Source organism: Bos grunniens, chromosome 11 (genome assembly GCF_055505025.1).
Source record: "Bos grunniens cultivar Pamir isolate PY7600 chromosome 11, Bosgru_T2T1.0, whole genome shotgun sequence".
Lineage (NCBI taxonomy): Eukaryota > Metazoa > Chordata > Mammalia > Artiodactyla > Bovidae > Bos > Bos grunniens.
Genome location: NC_141175.1, coordinates 76499112 through 76512439, shown reverse-complemented (window position 1 = coordinate 76512439; position 13328 = coordinate 76499112). Strand labels below are relative to the sequence as shown.

The window sequence follows — 13328 nt, the reverse complement described above, 5'->3', positions numbered from 1 at the left end:
CTAGAAAAATACAAAAAGGAACAGAGTCAACATGTTGGATCCAGAATGGCAAATATATCACTGTGTTTACACAGGGTAGAGAATGGGATTTCTTCTTGAGACTTTTTTCTTCTAACAGTCTGTCTGCCCTTGAGATTAAGCTCAAGGGTTAATGCTTCTTACTGTAAATGAACAGAACAACTTGTGTGTATATTCCTAGAGTTGGATGGCCCACTCGGGAAACCATCTGGCCACAAACTGAATGTGGGGAGGAAGGCGCCTGGGACTAGCTAAGTCTTACTGTTAAGTGCAGATAATTTACAGACTTGATATCAACTCCATACTCTCCCTTCCCCATCTCTATTCAGCCCTCCCTTCATATGCCTGAGTAGTATACATTCCATTTTCTCTACACTAAACCCCAGTCCAAGAAGCTCTGGACTGTTTCTCTGACTCAAGTGGGAGATTGTCTGCATAGTTTGGAAGATCAGAGTATTTAGTTTGTTCGCAGCCAACTCTGACCCAGCTGTTTGGTACTTGTGCTACTAGGAGGTCTGCTAACTTGCCTGAAATGTTACTGAGGGGTGTATTCTTTATTATTTCACTCCTCAAGGGCCACAGTAAGCCTCAGGCATTGTTTGCAAGGTAAGCCTGGCTCTCTCATTTTCAGCAGTTTGCTAGTGAGATCCCAAAAGGATCTCAGCCTGATAATACAGGTTGTGAGGGATTGTAACTCATGCCCTAGGGAGCTGGATCTTTTCAGGGTCACTTTTTCTGTCTTAGTTTCTCCTCTTTGAACCCCAAAATACAAGAGGCCTTGCCAACAGAATACAGGCACTTCTAGAAGGGACTTGAATGAAAACCAGATAACAAATATTCTTTCCAGACAAGTGGCTAGTACATGTAGAGATGGGGGTAGTAGTTCTGAATAGTTCTGAAGCTAAGTCTTAAGGAATGGGTATGTTTCACACTGGGTCTTCTTTTGAGTGGAAACATACACACATACCCTATTCATTTCCTCCCTCCCTGAGGGACAAGCTCACAGCAATGTTGAGTGACTGCATTTGTCTCAAGCCTTAACAAAACCTCAGAAGTGAGTGGGGAGGTGAGTGTTAAAACTCCTCAAAGACTGCCCTCCCGTCCCCAACCATAAGAAGGAGAGAGTGGGTGGGGTGTGGAAGAGGTAAAGATTCCATTAGGTGCTGAACGATGGGGGCTGGTCAAGTCTGCAGTGGACACGGACTGGACTGAACTTTCCCCATGACCCTCTAGGAGAAGGGGCTGTTAGTGAGAACCCATTCCTCCCTTCTCTCCCTTCCAGAAAGTGAATTGAATTGCTAGGAAGTCATTTTTCCCTTGGGCCTACAGACTCTTTTTTTTTCCCCCCTGGAGACTGTGTCATTTTGTTTTGTTTTGTTTTAGAGACTGATAGAGCCTCTTACTTACATCAGTCATAGTTGAAACCAAGGAGGTTAAACAGTTAATAACATATATGGAATTGAAAATGTGCACAAAATCTTTTGGTTTAGCCAGAGATCTTGCAAAAAAAAAGTAAGGCAAGCTCAGAGACTGGCAAAGAGGGAACAAGAGAATCACTGTGTTTTTCCAGTCATTGGATCGGCTGCAGCCCAGTTCTAAGAACAGGAAGTAAGTAACCTGGCACTTGCAGACTGTAATTCGATTCACTGGAATGGATCTAACTAACCATCTAGACACAGCCTTCACTTCCTGGGGCTTATGTTGACTGCTGTGATGATGTTTTTTGTTAATACTGCTACTGGTATATGTTAAGTATTGATGCTTTCCTTTCCTGAAACGGAAGTCACCTAAATGAGTGGGGAAATGGTAAACAACGTATGTCTATGGGAGAAGACTAGAAAGAAAAATGAAAGCCAGGGAAATAAAGTCTTGCCTCTGCAATGCCTCAGCAAATCCTAAGTATTATAAGAAATTGACAATTCAGTTTGGGGTGGAGTTAAAAAGTGGTACTCCTGGACCCCAATAAATCAATGTACAGTTACTTGGGAAGTGCATGGCAGAGTGGCCCAGAGTCTGAGCTTTGAAGATAGACAGACCAGAGAGTTTGAGTCCGACTGGCGTCAGTCAAGTTGTTTACAGTCTCTGAGCCTCAGTTTCTGCCTTTGTGAGAAGAGAATAGTGCTGTTACTTTTGTGAAACTTAAATGAGATAAAGGTGCAAAGTTTTAATATGCCTGGCAGTGAGTACTAGGCAGGTATCAGCAATATGAAGACAGAGGATGGTGGTTACGTACTGAGTTCATATTGGGGTCATGCCCTATGTGGGTACTTAATGAATATGCCAAGTGCATCAGTTTAAAATCTAGCTGGAAAGAAAGCACCTGAATATAAGAAATAACAAAACAAGGACAAAATAACAATGTTAGCTGAGTATAGAACTATGACAAGGACATAACCGGTTCAATGACAAATGAGGGAGGGGAGTGGATTGTAAAATTTTTCCATGAGAGTTCAGAAGGGCCATCAGCCAAAATTTCACAGTCACAGGGCCTAAGATTTATACTTTGGGCATTATTTCCAAGTGAAGATTGGAGGGGCAGTTTCATCATGCAACTTTACACTCAAATTTCATTACCTAACCGTGCTACACCTACTATGGTATGGCATGAAGTAACACAATTAAAACACAAATCCCGTGTTTATTATCTTCTGAATAGCATAACCATATTGTTGTGGGTTTGTGAATTTGCTAGATAGAAAGACCAAACATCATTGTGATTTCTGTGTTCTGTCTTGGCATGTCTTCTTTGAAGAGCTGTGGACCTCTCCTTTGCCACACTTGAGAAGCCCCAATGTAATTTAAAATAGGGACCTAGAGAAAGTGAGAGCCCAGTGGTCCAGAGGGACAAGAAAACCCTCAAACCATGGTACAATGTAAGACAGACCTGGAGATTTCCAGTTGGGTGATCCCTGAGGCTACATCTATACTACCAAGGGATAGTGAGACCAGAGGAGTCTGGGCAACTGAGTAAGAGAATATATTCCTATGGTATTGGGTACTGACAGCATGTGATGTGCAGCTCCTTCAGTGGTCTTAACATCCTCTGAGATTTCTCCTGGTGGGTATTTAGTTCCAGGATTTTGGCAGTGAAATACCAATTTCACTGACCTGGCTGTGGATATCTCTTTCTGGACTATAAAAGAGGCAGGCCTTCTGCTTCAGCCCAAGCTCTTAAAAATTCTAGTCCTTAAGAAGAAATTCCCTAGCTCTTGAGCTAACTTGTGGGGAGTGTCTGATTCTGGGGAGTTCCCTAATGATGTGTGCAAATTCTCAAGAGTAGCCCCTTTTCTGCAGACCCTTTACATGGGTCTGAGTGTGGACTGCTGCCTCTTCAATACTTTTAAAACATTTTAGGGTGTATATTATTTGGTTGTTTTGTTTTTAGAGTAGGGTATATGTCTGCATGTTAAGGTTGAATAATAGAAGTGGCTACGTTAAGCAGTAAAACAGTATCACAGAAGCTGTGTTCATGCTGGGCTACTGTGAAAGAGTAGGAACCAGGCATCATCTGACTGAGTGCAACTGCATGGTATGGATTGTGTCAGTGAGCTCAGGAGAGGCAGAAACTTGGAGAATCCCTGATACCCAATAGATTATATCTCCGATTGTTGTTGTTTAGTCACTAAATTGTGTCCTGCTCTTTTGCAACCTCATGGACTGTAGCCTGCCATAGGATTTCCCATGCAAGAATATTGGAGTGGATTTCCATTTCCTTCTCCAGGGGATCTTCCTGACCCAGGGATTGAACCTGCTTCTGCTATTTGGCAGGTGGATTTTTTTTTTTTAACCACCAAACCACCTGGGAAGTACCTGTATCCCTGGTGGATCCTTTAAATATCTGGAACATGTAAACTTCGAAGTTTTCCCTTTACACAACCTCAACTTTTTAGCCACCCCGTAGAACTTGGCTTTATCAGGATTACCCTCTTTAACCTGGGATTCCTGGAACCTGACCAGCCTTGAAAGCCAAAGTGAACAGACGTCATAATCTTTGTTCTCCCTGTGAGGTGCTAAGCTCCAAAGATGAGTTAGGGAGGTTTAGCATGGTGGAGGAGGAAATGGCAACCCACTCCAGTATTTTTGCCTAGAGAATCCCGTGGACAGAGGAGCCTGGTGGGCTGCTGTCCATAGGGTCACACAGAGTCGGACACAACTGAAGTGACTTAGCATGCATGCATGCATTGGAGAAGGAAATGGCAACCCACTCCAGTATTCTTGCCTGGAGAATCCCAGGGACAGAGGAGCCTGGTGGGCTGCTGTCTATGGGGTTGCACAGGGTCAGACACGACTGAAGTGACTTAGCAGCAGCAGCATTTAATATTTGGTAGGTAGCCTACCATGTGGGTAGCTCTCTCCTGTGAACCCATTTTCAAAAAAAACACTAAGGCTTTGACCTAGAACTTGCCTAAGGGATTTCATCATGGATGCAGAAGTTGTGGACCAAGTACTCCATTGGAGAAATGCCCAAACAGGGCTCAAGGGCTGGACAGAGAAAACTCACGTTTGCCGCCTCCAGTTTGCAAAGGCACAGCAGTGGCTGGGGTAGGTGAGGCTGGCCTCCACGAGTGTGACAAATTTTTCCAGACTGGGAAGCTTTTTTAAGTGGTAAGTTGACTTGGCCCGCAGCTTCTTAAGATTTTCTAAGCCATAGCTAGGCAGGGAACGGATCCTGGTTCTTGAAATATCTCTATAAGGAGAAGAGGCAAGCATACCTGATTACCATGAGTCCAAATGTTTCTGCTGTGTTAGCAGTCAAAATAGCAGTCATAGTAGACCTATTTTTATATGAGGGAGGAGGGAGACTCTTGTTCATCCAACACACCTCACTCGCATAAATATTTGTCTAAAGGGACATTTGGCCCTTGTGTTCATGGTAGGAGGATATGGATAACAGGCTGCTCTGTATCCTGGATGTACTAGCACCCTGATCTGGGGCTTAACTGTAGCCCTTTCCCCTTTCACAGTGTCTGTTTAGAATAGACACCCAGTAAATCACATAGGATCGAGGAAGTGAGACCACTTCCTCCCCACCATAAAACCAGATGTAAAAATATATTTCTTGAGCTGGGGTGGAATCTGTGGCCACATTTGAGAAAAGGATGCAAAGAGAACACACTATAAGAGGAAGGAGTATGAGGTGGGCAACAGAGGTACCCTCAGCCCAAAGTCAAAGTGTCAACGGGGAGTGGTGGCGATGACTGTGGTATCCATGGACAGACTTGTCTGTGTGTGTACCCTGCCCCGCTACCTGTTAGATTGGTGACCTTGGTCAAGTTGCCTCACTTCTCCATGTGTCAGTTCCCTCGGTTGTAAAACAGGAATGGTAATAATCATACCTACCTCAGAAGGTGGTTGTGAGAATTAAACAAGCAAAAGTACATAGAAAACCTCCTGACCAACAGACAGCACTTGACAGGCAGCTGTCGTCAGAAAACATCACACACACGCAAGTTGTTCTTGCTTTGTTGGTGACCCAAGGTCTAGAATGTAAATGAACATTTTAACCAGGTTCCCGTCCCTGGAGGGCTCCAGGGTCCCAGCCTCGCTGGCAGCGGCACCAGTGACACGGGCAACTTTCTGGCAGCACTGTAGGCAGCTTCAACCTTCAAAACAACTGTGACCAGCTGGTAGGTGCAAGGAGATTTAAATGGTACCAGCTTAGACTTTGGGGGTCAGTGGGCTGGCCATGAATGAGTGCTTCTGAAGTGGGTGGTAGTGATGACCAGATGGACTCATTTCAAGCATCCTTGGGTATACTTGGTAAAGGAGAATCTTCTAATGTCTGCATTTCCTCTAAGTTGAACCAGTAGGCACTCAGAGCAATGAAACTTCGGGGTGTGAATATATATCTGCTACCCCAGATGTTCTCCCAGTCTGGTGAAAATTACTTTCTCAAAGTCTTGTTTTCATAGCGTCATTTATTCTCTTGCTCAAAAATTTATAATGCTTCCCATTGTCCAGTAAAACCCACTCGTAACAGCTGCCCTGTTTGTCTCTTTCTTTTCCAAGCAAACTTCTTATGCTAGCTGTCCATACTTGATGTCACTATTTTCTCATTTCCTAATCCAACTCAGTTTCTTCCCAACCCCTAGAGAAGCAGTACTCATTAAGGTCACATCTTAGTTCTAACCTTCTTGATTTCTCAATTACATTTCACGCGTAAAACGTGTCTCCATTTTTCTTGGCATCACATTCTTTTAAATTTCTTCTGACATCTACTTTGGCTTATTTCTGATTTTGTTTTTTCTCCTCTATCTATCGGAGTTCCTCTAAACTCAGGCCCCTTTCTGACTGTACATAATCTTCCCAGGTGATCTTACTACTTTGATTTCAGATACCAAATATATGCTGATGGCTTCTCTGTATATACACCAGTTTAGATGCTAGTTCTAAACCCCAAATCCAGATAATCCATTGTCCATCAGATCCCACCCTTTTGATGACTTGCAAGTATCAAAACTGAATTTATCATCTTTGTTTTAAGTATGTTCCTCCTTTTGTTTTCCTTATTTCAGCAAATGACTCCTCCATTTCCCTGTGCTGTTCAGGCTAGAAACCTGGCAGTTACCCTTGACTCCTCCTTCTCCCTCTCTTGGACTCAATTTCTTGTTTTTGCAAGCCTAGCTTTTACATTTGTTTCAAGTTGGTTCACTTTTCTTGGCCACAGCTTTAGTCTAAGTCACCATAGTGTTCTTGCCTGGAGAATCCCAGGGATGGGGGAGCCTGGTGGGCTGCCATCTATGGGGTCGCACAGAGTCAGACATGACTGAAGCGACTTAGCAGCAGCAGAGAGACAACAGTCTCAATAACTGTTCTTCTTGTGATCATAGTATTAAGGTTCTCCAGAGAAACAGAACTGATAGGATATATAGAGATATATAAGAGGATACTTATTATGGAATTTGACTCACATGATTTTGGAGACTGAGAAGTCTCATGATATACCATCTGCAAGCTGGAGAACCAGGAAAGTTTGTGGTATAATTCAGTCAGAGACAAAAGCCTGAGGATCAAGGAGGCCACTGGTTTAAGTCCCAGAGTTGGAAGACCCAAGAACCAGGAGTTCTGATGTCCAATGCCAGAAGATGGATATTTCAGCTCAAGAAAGGAAACACACTTGCCTTTTTGTTCTATGAGGGCCCTCAACTGATTAGATGATGCCCACCCACACTGGGGAGGGTGAATCTTCTTTACTCAGTCTATTGAATCCAGTGCTAATGTCTTATGAAAACACTCTCACAGATGCGCTCAAGAATAATATTTTACTAGCTATCCGGGCATCTCATGGCCCAGTCAAGTAGATTTTAATTAATTTACTTAATTTAAATTATTAATTTAACTTAATTAATGATTTTAATTAATCATCCTGGCCATCTAGCTCTAATGCAATTGTTACACTGCAAACTGGGTGATAGTTTAGAAGTCCCAATTAGATTGTGATTTTCTGCTTGTAACTAGTCCGTGATTCTCCTTTGCACTTCCAGTGAGGTACAAAGCACTGAATATGATGTGCTGGTCTTTGCCTGATCTCGCTCACTTCCATTCTGTGCCCTTTGCTGTGTTCCACTCTGTCTTGCAGGAGAGACGGCCTCTAAAGTCCCCATTTCCCAGGCGCCACCGTATCACTCAGCCTTCAGTTGTGTCGCACACCTGGCACCGGTGGGATTGGCAGGTGGGAGGAAGGGTGAAGCGCGGGCATTTCTCATCCCTCCTCTGCCTCGGGCAGTGGCTCCTCTGTGACTCCAGCTCCATCACGCAGATCTGTGGAGGACCCAGCAGCTACCAGCCATCCCAGTTCTGTGCTTCAATTAGATCACATCCTCACTTGCCCTTACAGCCTAGGATTAGTAGCAATTATCTACCATTGCTAATCCCTGGACTGCTAATTCCCTGCTTGATACTAAGGGAAATTTACATTTTCAGAGTTAATAATTATCTTGATGTAATACCTCTGTGTATTTTACTTAGTTCCCCTCCTTGTTAGATACCCAACAGATCAAATTTGTCAATGCTATCGTTCAAATACTTCAGAGTGCTTGCTGACTTTTGCTTGCTCGTTCCATCACTCCTGTTTCCATATTATCTCTATTTGGATGTCTAATAGGCAGATGAAGCTTTAGATATTAAACATTGAGCTCCCGATCTTGCCCCAAACCTTCTCTACTTGCAGCCTTTCCTGTTGTTCATGCAAAACCTTGGAAGTCAGCCTTGACTCTTCTTTCTCTCATACCCTGTATACCCACCCTCAGCAAAATAACTTGGCGTTACCTTCCACAACTGCTTCTCACAACATTCATTGCTATCACCACAGGAGAAACGTTCTTGGTGTTCCAAGGTCTCTTTTCTAGTTCTTGCCTGTGTATTCTAATTTTGTGGAGCTGGGGGTCCCTGGAATTAAGAGTCTGATCCATGAACCTTGGTCCCTGTGGTGAGTCTTCACTCTCTGATGCTGAAAGATCCAGCTGTCCTAGCCTGCTCAACACTTAGCCTTTCTATTGCTACAGAGATTCTCAACTTTCTTTTCTGCCCTAAAAAAATTCTCTCCAGTTTCTCTCTTCAGGCAATTGCTTCTCTGACCAGTTCTGCTACTGACACTCAAATTCTGGTCCCTGGGACCAAGTTTTTATTTTGCCTGGTGCATGGGCTCTTATTTTTTCCCTCAAATATGGAAGGGAGCAAAGATTGCCTGTTTTGTCTAAAATAGTTCAAGGCTTCCTACTGGGACTGAGATGAATGCATAAACAAAGTCCTTCAGGAGTAATTTAAACCAGGGGGATTATTTATTACTTACCATTAACATTTTTAATATTTCTAAAATCAAGTGATACAAAACAGAAGACTCTTTCTTAGTTATGGCTTCACCTCTTAATTTTAGAATATACAAAAACCACATTAATGAAGATTTCCCCAAATAAATTTTTATATTGCATGCAATGCCATCATATTTTCTCACTGACTCTGTAAGTTGATTAAAGATGACTGCAATTTCTTCCTGCTCTTCCACAGAGGGTCTATTTGCCTTTCCCTTGAATCCTGGTGGTGTCTTTGGACTACAGTAGAGTATGATGAAAGTGTTACTCTGCCAGTTCTGGACCTTGCTCCTAAGAGCACTGATAGCTTCTAAATCTTACAGAGCCCTAAGCTGCCATGCGAGGATTCTGAATGCCCTGCTAGTGCCATGCCGGAAAAAGTCTTAGCCAGGTACAGAGGGTCTGGAGGATAAGATGCTGTGTGTGTATGTGTGTCTGTGTGTGTAGAGAGGTACCAAGGAGAACCAGATACTTGAGTGAAGAGGACAACTTGCAGTACATCCCCCAGACCCAGCCACCTGAGCTGACATCACGTGGATCAGAGACGAGACAAGCTACCCAAACTTCTGAAACAAGACCATGGACAAAATGGAACAATTGCTTTAAACCACTGAGTTTAAGGATAGCTTTTATGTAGAAATGCAGAACTCAAACAGATTCGCGTTGACTCCCATCATCTCCATCGCTTTTAACAGCTGTAGAAGCATTTTTCCTTGAAAGCCATTAAGAGTGCAAATAGCAGTATAGTCTATACCTTTCTGCCTCTCTCACTTACCATCTTTTTCTTTGTATACTAGCTCTTTGTATTTGCATTTCCCCTCTCTTGTAGGGCAGAGGACTCCTTGCATTCTCAGCAGTGCCTTCTACATAGTAAGCTCCCAGAAAACTGTTGCTTTGTTCAAAGACAGGCTAAGGAGTGGCCCTGATGGAGGACTAGGAAAGGAAATAGATTGCCCCAGCCAGCTGTGATGTCTTCTGACCTCGTGTACTTACAAAGTTCTGGTACCTTGTATTGTCTCTTCTATTGTTTCATACCGTTCAACTTTTCATGTATATTTGTTTTGTCTCCTCAGCTAGATTTTAGATGCTCTGAGAACAAGAATTACTAAGATACTTTCACGTTCTACCTGGCATTTGGCACAGGGCTGGGGTCAAGAAATCTACTCCGTGGAGAGTTGTCTGATTAGCAGAGATGCCTCAGCATTACTAGAAGGTGAGACGTTGAAGGAAGTCTTATAGGAGAGCAATTCTAAAGGGAGAAGTGTGCAAGGCAAACCGAGAGAGGAAATCTGGATTTAAAAGGAGCTCAGCTTAACGGTGCTTCCGTGGCCGGCAATTATTTGTGACTGAGAGTGTCAAAGGAACCGAGGAAGGGAGCATCCTTGTGCAAAGTTTACAAGGAGATAGACACAGATTAAAGAATCAGTAGAATAATGTGCTGAATGGATTGACCTGTGTGTGGTTCAGTGACTAGGAGTTGAATGGGGAGGTCTGCTTGGGAAGCACTGGTGCCTGTCTCTCTGTTCAGTGTTCTGGAGCTAGCTTATACTGCGGACTGCTCATCGCAGCTGCAGAATATGTGAGCTGCTGTCATTTGCACTAGGCGGCTCCACTTGTGGAAGACTGTGGTATCTTGTCAGTATCTCGGGATCCAGATCTGCTGGTGGATGTTGAAAGGAGAGAGTGGTTGGTAGGAGAGAGATGCAGAGGCACTTAGAGTTTGGTAAAGCCAATTCTTTAGCAGAAATGGTTCCTGGGTAGTAAAAGTGTTCATAGAAGTGTTTATTTCAAGCATACTGGACACTTGCTAGGGCAGTCAAACAAGGAAACTATCATAAGACTTCCTTATTTTGGACTGACAGAAAAATGTTTCTCTGGTACCTCCACAGACTAAGAAAAATCCGTAAACATTTATATCAGTAGGGACAAAGGGGATAAGTAGATACTGTTCGGCTTGGAGTGAGACTTAAACTGCAAATATTCCCACTTTTGCTCTGTTCCGCTAACATAAATACACAGACATACAGAGTCTAATCACTGACAGTTCCTTCCACGTGGCCTGGAAATCTAATGTTATATTTTAATTCCTTTGTAAAAGCATATTCCACTCTTAGGATGCAAATATCCCCAGGGGGAATAGCAAAACAAGGCATTACCATTTATTCACATCTTCATGGAAGTGGGTTTGTTGTGACTACCAGCTAAGGGTAGGCTTGGAGAGAGGCCCGGAACACAAAGCAAAGCAGCGAGGGGTGTTCAGAGGGTGATTCTGAGCAACCATATTTTAAGTAATTAAGGGAACCTCAGAATGGGATTTGATCTCTGAGCCTTGAAAGCCAGGTGGAAGAGTTTAGAGTTTCTCTGAGCAGAAGAATGACTTATTGAACGCTGTGATTTTATTAGATTAGTCTTGAGAGCCTTAAACAGGGCACACAATAGGTGTTCATTCATTATTAAGTGACTGGAAGGAGAAAGGATTGAAGATAGGGGATGGGATGGCTGGTACACAGGTGGACAGGAGGTGAGAGCTTACCTCCTCACACTGTCGCCTCATCTGTCAAGTCACTGCATCACATGGCAAAGATTTATTGGGTGTCTGCTCTGTTACTAAAACCTCCTGTGAATTTCTGCAGAGATTATAGTTCTGCCCAGTAGCTTTTGTCCCTCTACCAGAATGAGATAACTTGGGGCTGGTACTGTTTGTTTTTGAGTCTCTATATGCATCACATCCATCCAAAGATGGGCACAATAAAGGACAGAAATGGCAAAGACCTAATAGAAGCAGAAGAGATCAAGAAGAGATGGAAAGAATACACAGAAGAACTGCACAAAAAATGTCTTAATGACCTGGACCATCATGACGGTGTAGTCTCTCACTCAGAGCCAGACATTCTGTGTCTGTGTGAAGTCAAGTGGGCCTTAGGAATCACTGCGGCCAATAAAGCTTGTGGAGGTGATGGACTTCCAGCAGAGCTCTGTAAAAGTGCTGCACTCAATTTGTTAATTTGGAAAACCCAGCAGTGGCCACAGGACTGGAGAAGATCAATCCTCATCCCAATTCCCAAGAAGTACAGTACTAAAGAATGTTCAAACCACTGGACAATTGCACTCATCTCCCATTCTAGTAAGGTTATTCTCAAAATTCTCCAAGATAAACTTTACATTACATAAACTGAGAACTTCCGGATGTTCCAGCTGGGTCTAGAAAAGGCAGAGGAACCAGAGATCAAATTGCCAACATTTGCTGGATCACAGAGAAGGCAAGAGAATTTCGGAAAAACATCTACCTCTGTTTCATTGACTATAATAAAGCCTTTGTGTGGATCCTAACAAACTGTGGGAAACTCTTAAACCAGGCCATCTTACCTGTCTCCTGAGAAACCTGTATGTGAGTCAAGAAGCAACAGTTAGAACCCTGAATGGAACAACTGACTGGCTCAGGATTTAAAAAGGAGTACGACAAGGCTATTTATTGTCACCCTGTTTATTTAACTTAGAGCACATCATGCAAAATGCCAGGTTGTATGAGTTACAAGCTGGCATCAAGATTGCTGGGAGAAATATCAACAACCTCAGATATGTGGATGATACCACTCTAATGGCAGAAAGCAAAGAGGAACTAGAGAGCCTCTTAATGAGAGTGAAGGAAGGGAGTGAAAAAGCCGGCTTTAAACTCAATATTAAAAAAGCAAAGATCATGGCATCCAGTCCCATCACTTCATGGCAAATAGAAGAGTAAAGGTGGAAGGGTAAAAGGTAGATTTCCTCTTTTTGGGCTCTAAAATCACTGCGAATAGTGACTGCAGCCATGAAATTGGAAGACAGTTGCTTCTTGGCAGGAAAGTTATGACAAACCTAGACAGTGTGTTAAAAAGAAAGACATAACTTTGCTGACAAAGGTCTGTATAGACAAGGCTACGGTCTTTCCAGTTGTCATGTATGGATGTGAGAGCTAGACAGTAAAGAAGACAGAGTGCCGAAGAACTGATGCTTTCTGATTGTGGTGCTGGAGAAGACTCTTGAGAGTCCCTTGGAAAGCAAGGAGATCAAACCAGTCAATCTTAAAGAAAATCAACCCTGAATACTCTTTGGAAGAATTGATGCTGAAGCTGAAGCTCCAATACTTTGACCACCTGATGCGAAGAACTGACTCATTGGAAAAGACCCTGATGGTGGGAAAGACAGAAGGCAGGAGGAGAAGGGGACGGCAGAGGATAAGATGGTTGTATGGCATCACTGACTCAATGGACCTGAGTTTGAGCAAGTTGGTGTTGGACAAGGAAGTTGGTGATGGACAGAGAAGCCTGGCATGCTGCAGTCCATGGGGTCATGAAGAGTAGGACATGACTTGGTGACTGAAAAGCAGTGAACGTCCCTCACATCTAGCAGAGTACCAGACACACATTGAATAGATGCTCAATCAACACCTACCAAATACATGACATGTAAGCCCTGCTATGTTCAGTGAATGAGTGAGGATGTCTGCTTTATTACTGACTG

General features: G+C 43.3%; 2 protein-coding genes across 22 annotated transcripts in view; one reads left to right on the top strand and one right to left on the bottom strand.

Moving 5' to 3' along the window:
- LOC147363332 (uncharacterized) overlaps nucleotides 1–13328 on the top strand; it is a 791043-nt gene that overhangs the window by 72589 nt on the left and 705126 nt on the right. The window lies entirely within an intron of this gene.
- Nucleotides 1–13328, bottom strand: part of FSHR (follicle stimulating hormone receptor) — a 223008-nt gene that overhangs the window by 30364 nt on the left and 179316 nt on the right. For 3 of the 5 annotated variants that reach the window (XM_086327025.1, XM_086327026.1, XM_086327031.1), the window contains exon 9: nucleotides 4520–4705. The exons of the other annotated variants lie outside the window; for them this stretch is intronic. In XM_086327025.1, coding sequence (XP_086183151.1) covers nucleotides 4520–4705 — 186 coding nt within the window. The remainder of the gene's footprint in view (nucleotides 1–4519; nucleotides 4706–13328) is intronic. 5 annotated transcript variants of the gene reach the window in all.